Raw genomic sequence first — 22,509 nt, 5'->3', positions numbered from 1 at the left:
GAATCAATAATAAAAACCTGTCACTGCATAATAAACCATACGCTGCATAAATTGTAGTATGGGTAAACGATAAAGGTTATAAGTAATGATTCCAGGATGATGTGTAAATACCAGGGAGGGATACATTGCTTGACAGTGACAGAACCGAGCTAGCGCTGTCACTGACTGGGCAACGTAACGTTATGTCCCTGACTGGACATGCAGTAGCTAACTTGATGCCCTGAACTCTCGTGGAGACGGTGTGTGTGTTTGTTCATCATATATAGCTATAGCTAACTAGCTAATATATAGCTAACTAGCTAACCTTAGTCGTTGGTTTAGTCAGATACTACTGACATGGATTTCAACGTGAAGAAATTAGCTTCGGATGCAGGAATTTTTTTCACTCGAGCTATACAGGTAACTCATCTAACAGTAACTATTTTTTACATTAAATGTATTTTGTGTCTCCAATACATGTACTAAATAACGTTACTAAAGTTACTGTAAACTGTTGCTGTAGCTAATGTTCGATAACTAGCTAGCTGACGTTAGCTAGCGTCTGGCTTCAGTAAAAACTGGAAGCATCATTACATATCTGATTTATGCATAGTTGCCAGTCCTTTAGCTAGATATTCGAAGGTTTCTGTGCCGTCTGTTATAGCATCAAGCTAGCAGTGCCAGTGGCTATCGACAGCTAACTTATGTTTTGGCTAACAAACGTTCGCTATCTAACTTAGCTATGTTTTTGAAAAAACTATTTACTTTTCTGTTTCGGGTACAGTCAGTGTATCTATGTCTATGGGGTCAGATGTAAAAACTGGAGGCATCATTACATATGATTTAGCATATTTGCCAGTACATTAGCTAGATATTAGTGGAAGGTTTCTATGCCGTCTGCAATAGCCACTGGCACTGCTAGCTTGATGCTAGGTAGCTATGTTTTCGCGATCTACTATAGTTATGTTTTCGGAAAAACTCTGCTTTCGGTGTCAGGTACAGTCAGTATCTATGGGGTCAGACGTGAACTTTCGCGCCCTCACCCCCCCAAAAAAATGCAAACGCAAGAGATATCGTTCATTATTGTGACTGTGTAACAGGTCATGATGAAAATCTCCCCAGGGAATGACAGTCAGACTGATTTCCTAATGACTATGTTGCACATAAAGCAATGGATGTCTGCTCAGCCCATAGAAAGTGCATTCAGTTTAGTTTATCTTTGTATCTGAACCCATTGGCAGAGGATACTGGGAATGGGAAAAGACTGGGGAAACTAGTAGGTGTATAGTTTCATGGCCTATGAGGACTTGGCATTTAGTTGTATGCTTTCCAGTAGCCTATGAGGAGAACATGACATGAAGTGCATCCCCAAAACCAGTGATAATGATGCCCCTTCTAGTGGCATTGCATAGGGCAGTTCCATGGGCACCATGTGAAAGTTGATGTTGAGTCGCTACAATAGGCCTTGTTTACTGAGAACTGAAGGTTGATGCTGTTGTTTCTTGTGCCAAAGTTCACAGGGGAAAAGTTTGGACAGGTAGAGAAGACTGAGCTGGATGCCCACTTTGAGAATCTGCTCAGCCGTGCTGATTCCACTAAAAACTGGACAGAGAAAATCTTCAGGCAGACAGAGGTTCTGCTGCAGCCCAACCCCAGTAAGGCCCAGCATACAAACTGAACTGATCAGGACAGAGGCCTCCAACTCCCACCACCCATCCCTACTCCCTGCTTAATGCAAACACACATGCACACACAGGATAGTTAACCAAAAACACATAAATTGAAAACCGCTTCAAAAACTTCAGATCATAAAAAAAAAAAAAAAGTGAAACATGGTGGTTGGGTTACATGGTGATGGAGTGCTAACCTGTGCCTTTCTGATTCTCCATGCTACAGTTGACAACACTGGTGAGTATCTCTGTCGTGCAATATTTTCATCCGTGTGGTCTATAGTTCAACAGACAAGTGTTACGATGCTGTATTGGGTGTTTTCAAGCACCAGTCTTTTGTGAAAACCTGTTGTTTAGCCTATCCTCTATCGCAAGTAGTACTTATCAGTGAGCAGCTCAACAGCTGTGTCCGTTAGCCACACCAGACAATGACTCAGCACTGCGGGCCTGTGGGTAACATGCAGAAATGAATTCCCATGTTAGTCTCTCTACTAAGTAGGCTGTCCCAGAAAAAATATGTAATCTTGGTAGACCGAGAGTCATCTGTTCTTTCAACCAATCGATTGGTCAACATTTAAAAATTAGTAATTTTTTTCCATATATAGACACACCCGGTGTTTGAATAAAATCAACTATGTGTAGGCTAATGAGCTTGTCTAATGCTTTAAGCCTCCTCCCGCTGCTGCTGGCCTTAGCAGATTCTGCCATTAAGCTCTTAAAGTTGCCGGTAATAGGCTACACTAGCGGTCGGCAACCTTTTCTTTTTGGGGTGCCAAGTTATCCAACCATTTCTACTGATCTGCGTGGCAGTTATGATTTTAATATGCACATTTGTGGAACAGGTTAATTTAATTTATAATAGTCTTCATAACTCAAAATCAATGTCATGTGGTTAATCAAAATTCTAAATAAAAATGATACGAATCAAAAAGTAACTTTTATATTGCCAATATGTAAAAATAGCCAACATAAAGCCAACAAATAAAAACATTGCAGCCTGCAGGTAGAGAATATTCTGATGAAAATAAATATCCTATAAATCACATTGGCTATCTGCAAGGAACTTGAAACATTGTATCAACTATTGTATTAACTTGGTCCAGCCCAAAGCTAGTGCTAGCAAACTTGCAACATTATATAAAATATTCTGTGTCCTCTTAGAGTTTCCTGCCCCAAACAGACACAGTTGTAGGCTATTTTGCGCAAGGGATAAGAAGTAATCAGGTAGGCCTATTTTATGTTGTTTCCACCAGATCAGAGCATGACATTTTTCCCCCCTTTCATGCTGAATGGTAATCGAAATGGAGAGAGCTGAAAATATTTTTCAAATAGGGTACGTATAGGAACTGTTGTCATTTTCAGTGGATGTAAAAACAGACTTTGTTTACTTGCTGTTTTGAGGTGAAGAAAAAATTACTTTGAGAAGCTCCACCGGGATGGTGAGTTAAGACAATCAGAAATAGTCAGATCCCCAAATGGGCACACTTCTATGCAGTCCTACATTTGCACACAGGCCATGTAGACTAGTCCTACTTCTATATGCGTAATCGGGTGCGTTTCCTAACTCAAGATTGACAGGAGCACTCCAAACAAAAGACAATGAATAAAATGACTACTCGTAATTGTAATGAAGTAAACCAAAACTTTCTTACAAGCGTAGCCTAGGTTGTGCACTCTGCAAACAACGTGTCCACTCCTACAATGACAACGGTAAGACTGTAATAATAATATATTGAATGCATTAACAGAAATGACCGTAACCAAGCAAACATTGTAGATTAGAAATTACAGGAACTAATGGTAAATGTACTACTGGTGATACTGGTGTGCCATTCCCATGGCCTCCGCAATGGATTAGTCCTCTCAGCCAGTCGTGAATCAGACGTGTCTCGTGACAATTATTTAGTAGATTTTTGCCACTGCTCGACTAAAAAACATCTTGGTCGACCAAACAATCGACCAGTCGACTAAATGTAGTCAGCCCTACTACCAATGCTAGTTCTTTTCATTATCTGAGTGAAATAACATTTATTTCCATGACGACTTCATTCAACACCTTATTCCCACAATCTTGAATTACAATACTGTACATTCTCATACTGGGCATTGGCTTACTTTGCTTTGGCATTCTCCTCTCCCACCAATTTCCATTTTCAAGTTTCATTTCATGACTATTTTTGGCCAGTACTCTCTTGAAGCAGGCCCGTTCTTTCTATCTGCAGGTTCCAGGATTGAGGAGTTCCTGTATGAGAAGCTTGACAGAACGGTTCCCTCCAGGCCAAATAATGAAGAACTGCTGGGTCATTACATGCAAGATGCGGCAAAAGATTTTGGTCCTGGAACTCCATATGGTGAGTATGACTCAAGCTTTGTGTAGGCCTACACGGTCTTTCCAGGTGGTATAGAACTGCTTTTTTTTATAGGATTGGCAAGTGATAATACAATTTGAGAGAGGAAACTGAGGCCGTGTCTTGGGCCCCAGTCAAATCCAAAAATGAGATTTTCTGGAAAATACATTTCGCCTGATGATCTTACTCAATACATCTCCACTCTGTGCTCTCTCCCTCATGCATTCTCTAAGAATGGCTCGAACCATTTGTGGTACAGTGCCTTCAGAAAGTATTCACAGACCTGGACTTTTTCCACATTTTGTTGTTACAACCTGAATTTAAAATTGATTAAATTTAGATGTTTTGTCACTGGTATACACACTATCACATAATGTGAAATTGGAATGATGTTTGTAAAAGTTTTACAAGACTCTAAGTATTCAACCCCTTTGTTATGGCAAGCCTAAATAAGTTCAGGAGTGAACATTTGCTTAATAAGTTGCATACCTTATATATCCTACACAAAACATTGGTTCAGCTGACATGAATTATCCTCCCTTCTCTGCAGTAGCTGTCGTACTGCTAGGTAGCTTTTCTGGCTTGTGCTATAGCCAGACTAATGTTAGATATTAGAGGAAGGTTTCTGTGCCGTTAGCTATAGCCACTGGCACTGCTAGCTTCGCATAAGTTTTTGCCTTTTGGTTTCAGGTACAGTCAGTGTATCTATGCGATCAGACATGACCTTGCATGCCCCCACCCCCCAAAAATACCAATGCAAGAGATATCTTTCATTCTTGTGACAATGTGTAACAGGTCTTGATGAAAATGTCCCCAGGGAATGACAGTCAGATTAATTTCCTAATGACTATGTTGCATTTAAGCAATGAATGTCTGCTCAGCCCTTAGAAATGATGTTCAGTTGAGTTTTTCTTTGTATCTGAACCCATTGGCAGAGGATACGTGGAATGGGAAAAGCCTGGTGAAATATTAGACAACTAGCAGGTGTATTGTTTCATGGCCTATAAGGGCTTGGTATTTAGTTGCATGGTTTAATTCCCCCAAACCAGTGATAATGATGCAGCTTCTAGTGACATGGTGCCCATGGAACTGCCCTATGCCATGTGAAAGTACAATGATACACATAAACAGTGGAAGGTCACTATTGATGTTGTGTAACTGCAATAGGCCTTGTTAACAGAGAACTAAAGGGTGATGTTATTGTTTCTTTTGCCAAAGTTCATTGGGGAAAATGTTGGACAAGTAGAGAAGACTCAGCTGGATGTGCTTAACAAGTCACAATAAGTTGCAAGGACAAACTTAGTGTGCAATAATAGTGTTTAACATGAATTTTGAATGACTACCTCATCTCTGCACCCCACACATGCAGTTATCTGTAAGGTTCCTCAGTCGAGCAGTCAATTTCAAACACAGATTCCCACAAGACCAGAGAGATTTTCCAATGCCTCACAAAGAAGGGCACCTATTGGTAGAAGTTTTTTTTTTTTAAATGCAGACATTGTATATCCCTTTGAGCATGGTGAAGTTATTAATTACACTTTGAATGGTGTATCAATACACCCAGTCACTACAAAGACACAGGCGTCCTTCCTAACTCAGTGGTAATATACAACACATTACTGCGGAAGCAGGCTGCATCATGTTATGGGTATACTTGTAATCGTTAAGGACTGGGGAGTTTTTCAGGATAAAAAATTAATGAAATGGAGATAAGCACACGCAAAATCTGGCTGCTTTTCACCAGACACTGGGAGATGAATTCACCTTTCAACAGGACAATAACCTAAAACACAAGGGAAAATCTTCGCTGGAGTTGATTACCAAGAGTGAATCTTCCTGAATGGCCGAGTTACATTTTTGACATAAATCTACTTGAAAATCTATGGCAAGACCTGAAAATGTTTGTCTAGCAATGATCAACAACCAATTTGACAGAGCTTGAAGAATTTTGAAAGTAATAATGGGCAAATTGTTGCACAATCCAGGTGTGGAAACTCTTACAGGTTATTGTGTGTAGATCAGTGAATTATTATATATATTTTTTTATCCATTTAGAATTCAGGCTGTAACACAACAAAATGTGGAATAAGTCAAGGGGTATGAATACTTCCTGACGGTACTGTATATCCATGTGAGAAAACATCACCATATGTAGACTATGCTCTTTGTCAAAAAGTTTGTTTAAGCCTTTGCTTATACTGATGAGTTCACCCTAAAGTGAGTGAGCAGTGAGATTGGTGATCAGGGCTGTTGTGAGCATTAGTCAATGAATCTCCTCCCGCCCCTTCACTCCCCTGCGTTCCAGCCTGTCTCATATCTGTCTGCCCAATAAATCACCTTCACTGGCAATTCTGAGGATCAATAGTGCTCTTTCTCTCTCTCTCTCTCTCTTTCTCTCTCTGTTGTTCAGAGTTGGCTCTGCAGGCTTGGCTCTGCAACGACAACCTTAATGCATAAAGTTTATGCACATATTAGATTATTAGGTTGTCTCTCTGTGGAGCTTTTCCCCTTCAGTTGGAGAAATGTAACTTCGTCACAGAGACCTGAGTGATGGGTCATGTACAGATTTATTTAGGGCTCTGCAGACCTCCTGTTTAGCTAGGAGTTGTTTTATAAATTAATTCAGCTAATTTGGAATGGAAAGCTCATGCCAATAAATCCACGTTGGCTTTTTTCCAAGATAAAAATGCACAAATACAGTAGCCAATACTCAGGGTTGGGTAGGTTACTTTCTAAATGTAATCCGTTACTAGTTACCTGTGCAAAATTGTAATCCGTAATGTAACTTTTGTATTGCCTAAACTCAGCAATGTAATCTGATTACATTAAGTTACTTTTAAATTACTTTCCCCTGAAGAGACATTAGAAATAGGCAAAAATGTATGTTACCAATTGAACGACATCTATTGCAGTTTACATAGCTGGCCATATATGTTTGTTACGTTTTACTTTATGGGTTGGTTATGTAAACTTCTTCAAACCCATCGCTTTCTACTACATATAATAATACAATTCAATTATCTTTATTATAAATAAATATCATTTAGAAGTCCAAAAATGGATGTAGCAACTACAGATTTCCCCTTTAAGTCTATCAAATGTTTGAGGGTTTGAGCATGTGTCCATTAGGCCTATGAATGAATGAATGAATGAATAAATAAATAAATAAAATATCAGCATGAATTCAATTGAACAATAAAATGATTGATAGGCAGTTTAAACTTCTTGAATTGAACCATTATTGGGTTCAAATACACATTTAGATTTGAGAACTAACATCCACAACAACCACAATCCGTAAGGTGCAAATAGCTAAATGAGAGAGCAGCAGTGTGATTCAAGGCGCAAGTTTAAATTTGTTCCACCTGAGCGAGTCAGAGACCACTATGATGACATGCCAAATGTGCTTGATGGATCGCGGGAAAAGAGCAGGAATAGGCTTTTGTAGGCTACAGTCCAAGCTATGTCTTCCAATGGTGTGATTCACACTGCTGCTCTCTCAATTAGCTATTTGCGCCTTACGGATTGTGGTTGTTGAGGATGTTAGTTCTCAAATCTAAATGTGTATTTGAACCCAATATTGGTTAAATTCAAGAAGTTTAAACAGCCTATCAATCATTGTTTTTGAAACCAGTGAAAATGCGCTTGTAACAGATTGTGTGAATCACACTGCTGCTCTCTCATTTAGCTATTTGCGCCTTACGGATTGTGGATGTTAGTGACAACACATTTCGATTTGAGAAATGTGCTTTCAATGCGCTATGTAGATATCAATAATAAGTGATATCCGTATCGCTGTAGACTACAATACTTCTGTCATCCTTACCTCCAAGCGTTTATTCAAGTTGGATAAACTTTGGATGCCGACAGCAGTCGCACAATTGGAAGACACAGCTTGGACTGTAGCCTACAAAAGCCTATTCCTGCGATCCATCAAACACATTTGGTGTGTCATCATAGTGGTCTCTGACTCGCTCAGGTGGAACAAATTTAAACTTGCGCCTTTTTTCAATGCTGGTTTGAATGTCATTGAGAAAACAGAGACGTGTCAAATATTTATTTTTGGCAAACATCCTTTCTGAATTTAAAAGTAATCCTTGAAGTAATTATCTAGTTTTTCAAAAGTGTCTGTAATCTGGTTACAATATTTTTGGTGGTAACGTAACGGATTACAGTTACCGTTTTTTGTAATCCCTTACATGTATTCCGTTACTCCCCAAACCTGCCTACACTAAGCAAGTTACGTTTATACGCTGTAATTCCCTCCTCATGAGAGAAACAGGCATGTTTTATTGATTTTGAAGTCATTTGATTTATAATGAATTAATTTGTACACAGGTTATTCTGTTCTGTAGCTAGGCATAAATGTCAGACATCTTTGGAACCGTGGAACAAGACAGCAATCCCATTCTCTCCTCTCCTGCCATAGCAACTATTACTAGATGAACACTCCGTTGCTTTAATCAGGCCGTTAGTGGCCTGTTTCTCAGTGGTGGCTTTTATTGATGCAGCCTTCCGTGTTGATGGGTGGAGAGCCACTATTTCAACAGTTTTTCTAACAGCAAAAACAGCAAAGATGTGTAGAAAAACCTTTCCTCAGTATTAGAATGTGGTCTGTCCATGTTTGACACAGATTTGCACACTTCAAATTCTGCTAGTATAGGCCTTTTTGATGCTATAATCATTGCTGTGTGTTGTTATTCATTAGATATTCCATTGAGGTCTGTAATCTAGTCTGTTTTACATCTGGGGAAACCCCAATGTTAAAATGTGGAATTTTGAGTTTTGTTGTTTTGGTGACATTCTTTACATGACTTTTACCGTGTCTAGAGGTTCCGTCAGTGTGGCCCTCCCCCTCTCTTTGCAGGTATATTGTAGTTGGCCAAGGTTCTCCCACACTCTATCTCAGCTGCAGTGCATTCATTATTGATGCACTGGGTGTTGCTATCTAGATGGAGCTCTGAATCTACACTACTACACCTAAACAGCAGGCTTTGTGGGGTAGGCTCATCAGGGCATTGATAGAGAGTTGGTGAAGGGGTGTTTGTGCCATAGATTACTGGGATGGGAATAGCCTAAATGTTTGTTACAGGTTGTATTGAGCTACCATGTCCTATTGGTCTAGACTTTGTCTGTTTGTATTCTTCTGATAAGTAATACGTCATTCCTCTGATAAGTACTAAGTACGTCTTCTGATAAGTAATGTCATTCATAATTAATAAGTCACTGCTAGGCCTATATTTCACATATATTGTGTGTGTGCTGCTGTAGGTAGCACCCTGATCAAAGTAGGCGATTGTGAGAGGAGACTGGGCAGTGTACAGAGGGAGTTCCTACAGACCTCCGCTATCGGCTTCCTCACCCCACTCAGGAACTTTCTGGAAGGAGACTGGAGGACCATCTCAGTGAGTCTGGCTATCTGGCCTCAGAGGGACATCTTGGGATTGCATGCAGACCAGTGTGTAGACCAGGATTTAATACAATGCTAATCAACACCTTGGGGTTTAGTTTTCTACTTCTTCCTATATGGATGTAGCAGAGTTTTAGGACCTAGCCAACTTAACCCCACACATACAGGCTACATTTATGTTGTGCAGAGAGTTGCTGATCTTCTCCTCCCTATCTCAGAAAGAGAGGCGTCTCCTGGAGAACCGCAGACTGGACCTGGACTCCTGTAAAGCACGGCTGAAGAAAGCCAAATTAGCAGAGTCCAAGGCTGCGGTGAGTCTACCCTCCTCTTCCTGTTTCCCTTCAGCTGCATCATTTAGCCATGAGTCTACCCTCCTCTTCCTGTTCCAGTTCAGCTGCATCATGTAACCAGGCTCCAATTCAGCGTGAACTGCTACTGCTAACTAACATCTATCTCTGTTCTAATTATGTTCACAGTGTGAGGGAGAAGTGAGTATTAGTGTAAAATATTGTCCACTTTGGTTATTTTTCCCCCCCTTTTTTCTTTCTGACATGCTCTGCCCATTTTCTCATTGGCACTTTGAAATCCAGTTGAACGCATGTGAGAAGCCAAGAGAGCGAGAGACAACCTTCACGTTCTTTTGAAAGTGAAAGAAAGGATCTTGTGGCATGGTACACTGGAGCAAACCCATATATGACCCTAGAGCAGTGGTATTCAAACTTTTTCAGCAGGGACCCCATTTTTTTTTACCACCAGAATTTCTGGGGACCCCACCTCAAATGTAATTACACAATCATAAAATTAAGATTTTTACATCTGTGTGGTGTGTGTGCCGTGCCTTCGGAAAGTTACAGCCTTATTCTAAAATGGATTAAAATAAAATATTTTCCTCATCAATCTACACACAATACCCCATAATGACAAAGGAAAAACAGCTCATTTAGAAAAAATGAACAGAAATACCTTATTTACATAAGTATACAGACCCTTTGCTATGAGACTCGAAATTAAGCTCCAGTGCATCCTGTTTCCATTGATAATCCCTGAGAGGTTGCTACATCTTGATTGGAGTCTGTGATTTGGGAAGGCATGTCAGAGCAAAAACGTGTCTCAAGGGAATTGTCCGTAGAGCTCCGAGACATTAGTTCAAAGGCACGGATCTGGGGAAGGGTACCAAAACATTTCCCACATCATTGAAGGTCCACAAGAACACAGTGGCCTCCATCATTCTTAAATGGAAGAAGTTTGTAACCACCAAGACTTCCTAGAGTTGGCCGCCTGGCCAAACTGAGCAATCAGGGGAGAAGGGCCTTGGGTAGGGAGGTGACCAAGAACCCAATGGTCACTGACAGAGCTCCAGAGTTCCTCTGTGGAGATGGGAGAACCTTGCAGAAGGACAACCATCTCTGCAGCACTCCACAAATCAGGCCTTTATGGTAGAGTGGCCAGATGGAAGCCACTCCTCAGTAAAAGGCACACAACAGTTCGCTTGGAGTGTGCTGTAAGGCACCTAAAGGACTCTCAGACCATGAGAAATAAGATTCTCTGGGCTGATGAAGCATGGTGGTGGCAGCATCATGCTGTGGGGATGTTTTTCAGCGGCAGGGACTAGGAGACTAGTCAGGATTGAGGCAAAGTAAAGAGAGATCCTTGATGAAAACCTGCTCAGGACCTCAGACTGGGGCAAAGGTTCACCTTCCAACAAGACAATGATCCTTAACATACAGCCAAGACAACACAGGAATGACTTCGGGACAAGTCTCTGAATGTCCTTGTGGCCCAGCCAGAGCCCGGACGTGAACCCGATCGAGCAACGCTCCCCATCTAACCTGACAGAGCTTGAGAGGATCTGCAGAGAAGAATGGCAGAAACTCCCCAAATACAGGTGTGCCAAGCTTGTAGCGTCATACCCAAGAAGACCCGAGGCTGTAATCGCTGTCTAAGGTGCTTTAACAAAGTATTGAGTAAAGGGTCTGAATACTTTCAGTACTGACTACATACATACATACATACAGTTGAAGTCGGAAGTTTGCATACACTTAGGTTGGAGTTATTAAAACTCATTTTTCAACCACGCCACAAATTTCTTGTTACTATAGTTTTGGCAAGTCGGTTAGGACATTTACTTTGTTCATGACACAAGTTATTTTTCCAACAATTGTTGACAGACAGATTATTTCACTTACAATTCCCTGTATCACAATTCCAGTGGGTCAGAAGTTTACATATAATAAGTTGACTGTGCCTTTAGACAAAGATCATACATTTTGGAGAAATGTCCTCTGGGCTGATGAAACAAAAATAGAACTGTTTGGCCATAATGACCATTGTTATGTTTGGAGGAAAAAGGGAGAGGCTTGCAAGCCGAAAATACTATCCCAACCGTGAATCACAGGGGTGGCAGCATCATGTTGTGGGGGTGCTTTGCTGCAGGAGGGACTGGTGCACTTCACAAAATATAAAGTATCATGACGAAGGAAAATTGTGGATATATTGAAGCATCATCTCAAGACATCAGTCAGGAAGATAAAGCTTTGTCGCAAATTGGTCTTCCAAATGGACAATGACCCCAAGCATACTTCCAAAGTTGTGGCAAAATGGTTAACGGACAACAAAGTCAAGGTATTGGAGTGGCCATCGCAAAGCTCTGACCTCAATCCCATAGAACATTTGTGGCAGAACTGAAAAAGAGTGTGCGAGCAGGGAGGCCTACAACCTGACTCGGTTACACCAGCTCTGTCAGGAGGAATGGGCCAAAATTCACCCAACTTATTGTGGGACGCTTGTGGAAGGCTACCTAAAACATTTGACCCAAGTTAAACAATTTAAAGGCAATGCTACCAAATACTAATTGAGTGTATGTAAACTTCTGACCCACTGGGAATATGATGAATGAAATAAAAGCTGAAATAAATCATTCTTTCTACTATTATTCTGACATTTCACATTCTTAAAATAAAGTGGTGATCCTAACTGACCTAAGACAGGGAATATTTACTAGGATTAAATGTCAGGAATTGTGAAAAACTGAGTTTAAATGTATTTGGCTAAGGTGTATGTAAACTTCCAATTTCACAATATATACATACATACATATTGGGGAGCCCACTGCAGTTCCCAGTGGGGTTGCAACCTCGACTATGAATACTACTGCCCTAGGGACAGCACAACTGAGTAGTACACAAAATCATTTGTAAAATGGAACAGAAGTGTCTTTAAATTGGACCAGTGTATGGGTGCAACGTGACTAACTGCATCCAATTACCAAGTTCATCCTCCTATTAAATCACAAAGGGCTTTTTGAGACCAGTAGTGAGAGGAATGGCCCTGTCCCATGTGAGTACAGATGACTTGGGTTAAAAGTTCTGATTGCTAACATGCTTGCCCAATTATACCATGTCCAGTGAATGTCTACTTCCACATCACATTCCCAGCTCCCACTCTCAGTGAGAGCATTTGAAATGTTAAGATGTATGGCTGTTTTTTTCCTTCAGGTCAAAGATCTAATTTGATATGGTATGTTTTCTTGATAGCATGATTAAATAAACCGATATACAGAGGAAACTCCGTAAACACAATTTATTTTGATTGTAGACTCATTTCAAATCAGACCTTTGAAACCTGTATGCATGGTGATTGCCACATGAAGGCATGCACATTTTTCAAAATATGTTTGTTTAGCGTACTTATTTATTTCCTGCAAAATATTTGTATTTTAGAAGTACTTTAATTACATTAGGATTTGGCCAGCCCAATGTAATGATTAAGAAGTCAATTTAGAGTAATTTACTGTATTCGATTAGATAGATGTATTGCCCTCTGAAAAGGAAATTATTTTCCACAGACCTCAACATTTTACAGAAACTGCACATAAAAGATCAAACCAACTTATCACCCAGTCCCAGACATAACATTCACAGTTTCTTCTTCCATGCTCCATATATGATAGATTAACCTCAGTGACCAGACGACCGGAACTATTCTCCAGGTATACTGTAGGCTACACATTCTATAGGCTACTGCACACATATTTGTTTTAAATCCAGCACCTGGTTTGTTTGGGGATAGAATGAGATGATGGTTGAAGGATGGCTGTCTTTAAGGGCTATGACAATGACAGGCTGTGTACACATCTCTCATGCTGCTGTGTTTATTTACACATGCTGCATGGTCGTCGTCCTTCTAGTCTAACACGCCTTGGGACTCCAGGCAGTAGATGTGCAGCACAGGAGGTTGATGGCAACTTAATTGGGGAGGATGAGCTTGTGGTAATGGCTGGAGCAGAATAAGTGGAAACCATGTGTTTGATTTCATTCGCTCCGGTCCAGCCATTATTATGAACAGTCCTCTCCTCAGCAGCGTTCACTGATATGAGGGTGAAGAAAGATATTTGTACCATTCCAGGGCTCTACAGTGGGACCATTTAACTCACATGTGCCTAAATATTTTGCTTTGGGACCTGGAATGTTTATATTGGAACACCAGCGTGCCTAGAAAAAGTAAGGATTGTAGCTTTAATATCTGAAATATTTTTCATTGTGCTCCTACATTTCTTTGTATGCACATTTTTCAACTTAGGCGCGCACATGTGCTCCTTGTAAAAAAGGTCAGCGTAGAGCTCTGCAGTCTTTGATTGGCCAAAGACTGCAGATGTCTCATTATATCATCAAGATAATAACAAAGGGTTTAGTTTTTTCTATGTGTGCGTCACATGACTCTCATACTTTTGGTTTTGTTGTTTTGTTTGTCCTTTTGTGTTTGTTGTTTGGTGCACACCATACTGTATGTGTAAACTACTCTGCCGTGTCTGTAGGCTGTGCCTGATTTTCAGGAAACCAGGCCCAGAAATTATGTCCTCTCTGCCAGTGCATCTGCGGTAAGGAGCTTAAACAGCCAGTCCACTCTACACTAACACTGTACATGTAGCCTACTGTCACTTTACAAATTCTATGGTATTTCTTCATATCACCAGATTGTTTCCGGCATAGTAATATAGTAATCCATTATCTATGTGGTATTTGACTTATCACAGACAACAGTCTAATTTCCCAGGCACAATGACCAAAAGTAGGGCAAAGAAAGCTCTTGAAAGGTGTTATACTTCAATTGATCCAAATAAAATGAACTCTGAATGCAGGACCAAAACATTTGGAATATGCTTTCTTTTGAATGCACCCCTGGGTTGAAAATCTATTTCTTTACTGTCATCAGTCTCAATCCAATCTAAGAATGCGTGTGTCTCCCCTGTGATGTCATCAGAATGTGTCTCTCACTCCCCCTCTCTTGTTGCCCTGCCGCTTTTCAGCTCTGGAGCGAGGAGGTGGACAAAGTGAGTATGACATGTTTGGACACCATCCTCCTCCTGTACTGTATAAATAAGTAATATCTTTAGCTTTGTTTCTAGGTAAAGTGTCTCTCTTTTCACAAGTTATCACCTTCAGAGTTCACAAGAACAAAACAGCTGATAATGGAAAATGGGGGCTGTAGTATTACATGATACCGCTCTCTGTTTGTTTTGGTTGTTCTGTAGGCAGAACATGAGCTTCGACTGGCACAGACAGAGTTTGACAGACAGGCAGAGGTCACACGGCTCCTGTTGGAGGGCATCAGCAGTACACACGTGAGTCATGAGGTCAAACTTGTAGAGTGGACCAACATGACCACTACACATGGCCACTCTCTAAAGCATATGCACTGTTTACCAGGTAATAAGTTAGGGATAATCAATAAGGGGCTCTATGGAAAATAATGAACGATGTGGAAGGTGTGTTAGTGCGGTGTGGACTAACCTTCCAGAGTTTCATTATTTTCCAGAAAATGCATAGAGCCCTGAGTTGATTATCCCTTTATACCATCATTTAACACATTTGCAGCAACATTTTTTGAAAATTGCAGGTAGAAATGTGTTCAACATCCACTAAAGTAGGTAGCAAGGTTACTAGATAGCTACAGTAGTTGCCTTGGCAACCAAACATACTTACTGGTTTTTGCTAACCACACAATCAGTCCTATCTTGTTATTATGAATTAATAACATATTGAAAATCGAATTCAACCGTGTCAATAATGTTTTCAATTAGACTTTTGCCTTCAAAAGCAGTTCAAACATAGAACATGTAAGACTGAACTATAGCTATTGAATTCTACTGTACTGATATACCGTGCATTATAGGGAAATAATGCATGCACCAGAATGCACTTCAAGCCAATGAGAAACGATTATTCAACAATGCCATGGTATAAACTGTTTTAATATGGTGGGGACATGGTATGTTGAGGGGGACCAAGTAACAACTGTGTTATATGTGTTTTGGGTATGTTGTCTGTAGGTGAACCACCTGCGCTGCCTGCATGAGTTTGTGGAGGCACAGACAGCCTATTACAAGCAGTGTCACCTGCACATGCAGGACCTGCAGAAAGAGCTGGACAGGTGAGGACTGGCTCTGGGTAGATGCACAACTTTATATTGGACATACTAGCATACTTAGCTGGGCTGTCTAGATCTGGCTTTTATTTGCTGTAGTGTTTGCTATTGAAATGGATGTAAGCTGTTTATCAATGACCATCTCCACTATTATCTCTTATGCTCTCAGTTCCAATGGCGATGTGTAAGTAACATTTGATGACAATTACAGTTGAACTCACCATTACTCAACATATTTTTGTTAACCGTTAGTAAAGTCTGATTATTCCCCAGGGAATGTGCTGTGTACCTTATGAATGTCTTCATTCCCTAAACCTCTGCAGGTTTCCCAATGCGTTTGCTGGTAACCCAGGCCACTCCATGGCCTCCGGTGGCTCCTCTCCCCTGGACCCTGCCAGCGCTGTGGAGACAGACACGCTGAAGATCGAGGAGGTGCAGGCCCCTGCCACAGGCACACGCAAGGCCAAGGTCCTGTACGACTATGACGCTGCCGACACCAGTGAGCTATCCCTACTGGCTGACGAGGTGAGCACACAAACACACACACAGAATTCTACCTGCACACCCGTCATTAGTTGAATCAGGTGTATCTGTGCAGTGCTATAATATGTGGTATGGTGGGCAGGAAAAGGTATACAGTCTTGAAACAGCTAGGACTAGATGGAATATACAAGATGGTGCTATTTTGTGTTTTTTTGTGTTTAACTTATTCTGTACATAATGTTTCTGCCACTGTCTCTTATGACTGAAAATAGCTTCTGGATATCAGAACAGCAATTACTCACCTCGAACTGGACGAAGATTTTTTCTTTAACCTCTAGTGACACCCCATCACGTGAACGGGACCGTTGTCATCATCTGACACTAATTAGCATAACGCAACGGACATAAATATTCCTAGAAAATATTCCTATTCATGAAAATCACAAATGAAATATATTGAGACACAGCTTAGCCTTTTGTTAATCACACTGTCATCTCAGATTTTGTGTAAGTTTATCGATAGCCTAGCATCGCATTTTACCTGCTGCTAGCTGGACAACTTGGTCACGGAAATCAGAAAAGCAATCAAATTAAATTGTTTACCTTTGATGAGCTTCGGATGTTTTCACTCACGAGACTCCCAGTTATATAGCAAATGTTCCTTTTTTCAAAAAATATTATTTTTGTAGGCGAAATAGCTCCGTTTGTTCTTCACATTTGGCTGAGAAATCGCCCGGAAATTGCAGTCATGAAAACAGCGAAGAATATTCCAAATTAGCTCCATAATATCGACAGAAACATGGCAAATGTTGTTTAGATAATATATCAACCGGTTGATAATATAATATATTGATAATATATCAACCGGGACTGGTGGCTTCTTAGTAGGACAGAGAGAAACAATGGCCGCATTTGTCCTTTACGCACCAAACACTGAGAGACTTCAGCTGACCACTGACGCAATGTTGACGTTCAGGCTCATTTTTCAAAATAAAAGCCTTAAACTATGTATTGTGACACTAGACACATTAGGGAAGCCATAGAAAAAGTAATCTGGTTGATAGCCCATTCACTGCTCAATAGGGACGCATAGCAACGCAGAGCCTTCTAAATAAGAGTCCCTTCCTGTTTGGATTTTTCTCAGGCTTTCGCCTGCAACATCAGTTCTCTTATACTCAGATAATATTTTTACAGTTTTGGAAACTTTAGAGTGTTTTCTATCCTAAGCTGTCAATTATATGCATATTCTAGCATCTTGTCCTGACAAAATATCCCGTTTACTACGGGAATGTTATTTTTCCAAAAATGAAAATACTGCCCCCTAGTCACAAGGTTAATGAGTCGAACGCAAAATCCCCGTAATTCGCATGAAGAGGAGATGCCGATACAGGGGACGCAGTTCCGGGTGCCTTGTGAGAATTCGTCGGCAAGTGGGTAACCCGTCTCTACCATCCGTCCCATTGACCAACGTGCAATCATTGGAGAATAAACTGGATGAGCTCCGTTCGAGACTATCCTACCGGGACATTAAAAATGCTAATATCTTATGTTTCACCGAATCGTGGCTGAACGACGACATGGATAATATACAGTTTACTGGGTTTTCCATGCATCGGCAAGACGGAACGGTTTGTCAATAAGTCTTTGTCAATAACAGCGTGATATCTGATGTTTAAGAAGTCTCAAGATTTTGCTCGCCTGAGGTAGACAACGTCATGATAAGCTGTAGACCACACTATTTACCAAGACAGTTTTCATCTATATTTTTCGTATCTGTCTATTTACTGGCACTGCCCCCACTCAACAAGCTGAATAAGGCCATAAGCAAACAAGAAAATGCTCATCCAGAGGCGATGCTCCTAGTGGCTGCGGACTTTAATGCAGGAAAACTTAAATCTGTTTTAACTCATTTCTACAAGCATGTCACATGTTCAACTAGAGAAAAAAAACCTCTAGACCACCTTTACTCCACAAAGACGCATACAAAGCTCTCCCTCACCCTCCATTTGGCAAATCTGACCAATTCTATCCTCCTGATTCCTGTTTACAAGAAAAAACTAAAGCAGGAAGTACCATTGGCTCGCTCAATATGGAAGTGGTCAGATGACGCAGATGCTAAGCTACAGGACTGTTTTGCTAGCACAGACTGAAATATGAATCCCTGAACATCCGATGGCGTGAGGAGTACACCACATCAGTCACTGGCTTCATCAATAAGTGCATTGATGACGTCGTCCCCACAGTGCCCATACGTACTAGAGGTCGACCGACTACGATTTTTCAACGCCGATACCGATTATTGGAGGACAAAAAAAGCTGATACCGATTAATCGAACGATTTATATATACAGTGGGGCAAAAAAGTATTTAGTTAGCCACCAATTGTGCAAGTTCTCCCACTTAAAAAGATGAGGCCTGTAATTTTCATCATAGGTACACTTCAACTATGACAGACAAAATGAAGGGAAAAAAAATCCAGAAAATCACATTTGTAGGATTTTTAATGAATTTATTTGCAAATTAGGGTGGAAAATAAGTACTTATCTTAAGTGGGAGAACTTGCACAATTGGTGGCTGACTAAATACTTTTTTGCCCCACTGTATATACACATTTTTTGTAATAATGACAATTGCAACAATACTGAATGAACACTTTTATTTTAACTTAATATAATACATATTATGGGCTTTTGGATGGGTGTTCTTAAGGTGATTCCACAGGTTGGTGGTATTTTTTGATTTAGCTGTTGCTGACCCCATGCTTACATCTTTATCACAAATAAGACACCTTGCTTTCCCTGGTGCCAATTCCATGCAATAGTCCCACACTGGTGCTCTGCTTTTCTCTGCCAAACACACACACAGCTCTGAAGTGTCTGCTTAGGAGACAAATACTCTCAACTGTTTGAATAAAAATAGAGTTTAAGTTACCTGTGATGAATGTTGAAAACAAAAACTGTCATTTCTATATGCAGGAAATCCTATTTTAATAATGGACATGGTAAGAATTGACAACCAAAGTGCGAGTCATAATTCCCATGACACCTTCTAGCAAAATCTGAAAAGCGGTTCCTTCATTTATTCCATAGGATATTTTTAGATTCACTTAAAATAAGGTCTGTTTCGTGTAGGCTTACACCACTGTGCCAATTTTATAACTGTGTAGATATCCATAGGACAAGGTAACTGATCAATATTGGCTAAATATAAGCGAAGATCATTTTTTTTGTAGAGTGTATTTATGAAAATATTTTGACAAACGTTACCTTATCCTAGTGAGATTTACACGGGTACCAAAACGCAGAGGCGGTTTAAGCCTGCACCCTAACCTGCACGAAACACAGACCTTATTTGAAGTAGACAAGTAGACATTCTCTATGGAAGACATGAACAGAGGTGGTTTAAGCCTGTACGAAACAGACCTTATTTAAAGTAGATCAAGACATTCTCTATGGAAGACATGAACAGAGGTGGTTTAAGCCTGTACGAAACACAGACCTTATTTGAAGTAGATCAAGACATTCTCTATGGAAGACATGAACGGTAAAATAACGAAGGAACCCCTTTCAAGTTCAGTCGAAAGTTATTACAGGAATTATAACGCGTCGACTATTTCTCTCTAAACCATATACCTTTGACTATTACGAGCCTGCTGCTGCCTACTACCCCTCAGTCAGACTGCTCTATCAAATATCAAATCATAGACTTAACTATAATAAACACAAAGAAATACGAGCCTTAGGTCAAATCCGGAAACTATCACCTCAAACCAAATGTTTATTCCGTTCTGTATTTTTATCTAACGGGTGGCATCCATGAGTCTAAATATTCCTCTTACATTGAAGATTGTGCAATGTTATGTCATAATTACGTAAAATTCTGGCAAATTAGTTCGCAAAGAGCCAGGCGGCCCAAACTGTTGCATATACCCGGACTCTGCATGCAATGAACGCAAGAGAAGTGACACAATTTCACCTGGTTAATATTGCCTGCTAACCATGCAGGTTTAAAAATATATACTTGTGTATCGATTTTAAGAAAGGCATTGATGTTTATGGTTAAGTACAGATTGGAGCAACGTCAGTCGTTGATTGATTGTTTTTTACAAGATAAGTTTAATGCTAGCTAGCAACTTACCTTGGCTTACTGCATTCGCGTAACAGGTAGGCTCCTCGTGAGGCAGGTGGTTAGTGCGTTGGACTAGTTAACTGTAAGGTTGCAAGATTGGATCCCCCGAGCTGACAAGGTAAAAATCTGTTGTTCTGCCTCCTTCCTAGGCCGTCATTGAAAATAAGAATGTGTTCTTAACTGACTTGCCTAGTTAAATAAAGATTAAATAAAGGTGTAAAAAAATATATTTAAATCTGCACCCAAAAATACCGATTTCCGATTGTAATAAACTTTAAATCGGCCCTAATTAATCGGCCATTCCGATTAATTGGTCGTCCTCTAGTACATACATACATTGCTTCTGGTTGGGGTATTACAGGCAACATCCGCACTGAGCTAAAGGGTAGAGCTGCCGCTTTCAAGGAGCAGGACTCTATCCCGCTATGCACTCCGACAAACCATCAAACAAGTGTCAATACAGGACTTAGATTGAATGGCATCCATTCAATGACATTTTCAACCCATCCTTGACCAAGTCTAATACCTACATATTTCAAGCATACCACCATATTCCCTGTGCCCAAGAACACCACAGTAATCTGCCTAAATGACTACCAACCCGTAGCACTCACGTCTGTAGCCATGAAGTGCATTGAAAGGATGGTCATGGGGTGGTGCGCAACTCAACATTAGGAAGGTGTTCTTAATATTTTGTACACTCTGTGCATGTCATTATTTTGTCTTCCCAGCTAATCACAGTTTACACAGTGCCAGGCATGGACTCAGACTGGCTGGTGGGAGAGAGAGGGAACCAGAAAGGGAAGGTGCCTGTCACATACCTGGAGCTGCTCAGCTAAAGAAATAAATTGAAAGATGCACGCTTGCAACATTGCACTCACATGCCTTCAAACATGCTGACGTTGACAAATTCAACCAAACACACCCACATGCTGTACGCACACGGACCGCATTACATCATTGGTGAATATGAAGGCAAATGCACAACATTGAATATGGAGGAATAGTTACCATGACAACTCGGCCGAAAATTCTGAAATGTAAGATATTTACTTACTGAAATGCCCTGTATTATTCAGGCTTTGATGACCTTTGGTGACCTTTCACAGCTGTGGAAAAAGCTTCATACAGCCTGCCCACACACTTGCACCTGTTTTAGACATCTTTCACAAATCCATTATTTTTATGTGGAACATTCCATACACCCTGTGCACCTCTCGTTAGTCCACATTCCTATATTGTCATTTTCCTGGACACCTCTACCTGGCACTGAAACATTTCATGGCCATATGCCCTGCTTAGTGACTAACCAGAAATTGAAGCACTCCTAGTCTTTTACTAACTGCCTTAAAATAATGGGAGAGAGGCTGTGTCCATCTGCTATAACTCATAGAATGTATTGGACACACTGCAATGTCCACACTCCAGTTTGCCTGTTCGCTTAGGACACTTATTTTGAAGAGGACAAGCCAGATCTTACACAGAACATACATTTTGGCATGCAAAACTGTAACTTATTATTTAAGTATCTGTGGTGAGTTATATTCCCATTTGTGTCCCTTTTTTTTAGTTTGTTCTTTTTGCTGTTCCGTTTCTTTAACATGTCATTATTCCTTCAGTTGTCTTTGTATGTTTTTAGTTGAATTGTTTGTTCCGATGTCTTTTCTGTGATAGTCTCAGTGTCTTCAAGACAGGACCTAGGCTGCTACATGTGCTACTGGCAGGAGTTAGTCAGACTACTCTGCTCAATGCAAAGCCTCTGTCTTTCTTGTAATCAGAATTTTAATGCCTGTATATTTATTTCTCATAGACCTTTTAGTACCAAAGCAAACTTAAGTATGCATGCACTCTGTCATGGTTTGTGATGCTGTGACTGTTTTGCCATATCTTGTTTTGACCCTTTTCTGCCTTTTACTGTCAATGTATTTATTGTCTGTTCCCAAGCCATGCTGGGTGAATGCGTAGGATGTAATAAAAAATATGCTTTGGACACAATCTCGTTTGTGTGGTTTGTCAGTTCAGGTTCTTAATCTAATATTCTGGTGTAGTAGTCTGTCGGATTGGAAGT

The 22,509-nt window shown here is 40.4% G+C and overlaps 1 protein-coding gene across 4 annotated transcripts; it reads left to right on the top strand.

The window, feature by feature from the left end:
* Positions 1-37: 37 nt before the first annotated feature.
* On the top strand, positions 38-22,431 carry LOC110525498 (endophilin-B2). Of its 4 annotated transcripts, none has more exons than XM_021605648.3 (12): positions 38-399; positions 1,493-1,634; positions 3,872-4,000; positions 9,269-9,402; positions 9,626-9,718; positions 14,221-14,283; positions 14,713-14,736; positions 14,938-15,027; positions 15,736-15,836; positions 16,000-16,014; positions 16,154-16,355; positions 21,173-22,431. In XM_021605648.3, the coding sequence occupies exons 1-12, from the start codon at positions 337-339 to the stop codon at positions 21,278-21,280; spliced, it is 1,164 nt and encodes a 387-aa protein (XP_021461323.1). In that variant the 5' UTR covers positions 38-336; the 3' UTR covers positions 21,281-22,431. The 4 variants fall into 4 exon arrangements, with proteins under 4 accessions (XP_021461323.1, XP_021461325.1, XP_090093368.1 ...); XM_090237242.1 differs by having other exon boundaries at positions 106-399; positions 1,493-1,887; XM_021605650.3 differs by lacking the exon at positions 16,000-16,014.
* The last annotated feature ends 78 nt before the right edge of the window (positions 22,432-22,509 follow it).

The sequence above is a fragment of the Oncorhynchus mykiss genome, chromosome 6 (assembly GCF_057628025.1).
Source record: "Oncorhynchus mykiss isolate SJ-2025 chromosome 6, ASM5762802v1, whole genome shotgun sequence".
In the NCBI taxonomy this organism is placed as follows: Eukaryota; Metazoa; Chordata; class Actinopteri; order Salmoniformes; family Salmonidae; genus Oncorhynchus; species Oncorhynchus mykiss.
Note: the sequence above shows the minus strand (reverse complement) of the source record. Positions and strands in the feature narration are given on the sequence as shown.

What these genes read in the sequence shown, in the direction of transcription:
- LOC110525498 (XM_021605648.3), top strand. Translation starts at nt 337, where the DNA reads ATGGATTTCAACGTGAAGAAATTAGCTTCGGATGCAGGAATTTTTTTC. An exon ending in GGAGCGAGGAGGTGGACAAA is followed by an intron (nt 14,737 to 14,937) that starts GTGAGTATGACA and finishes GTTGTTCTGTAG; the next exon opens with GCAGAACATGAGCTTCGACT. An exon ending in AGGGCATCAGCAGTACACAC is followed by an intron (nt 15,028 to 15,735) that starts GTGAGTCATGAG and finishes TGTTGTCTGTAG; the next exon opens with GTGAACCACCTGCGCTGCCT.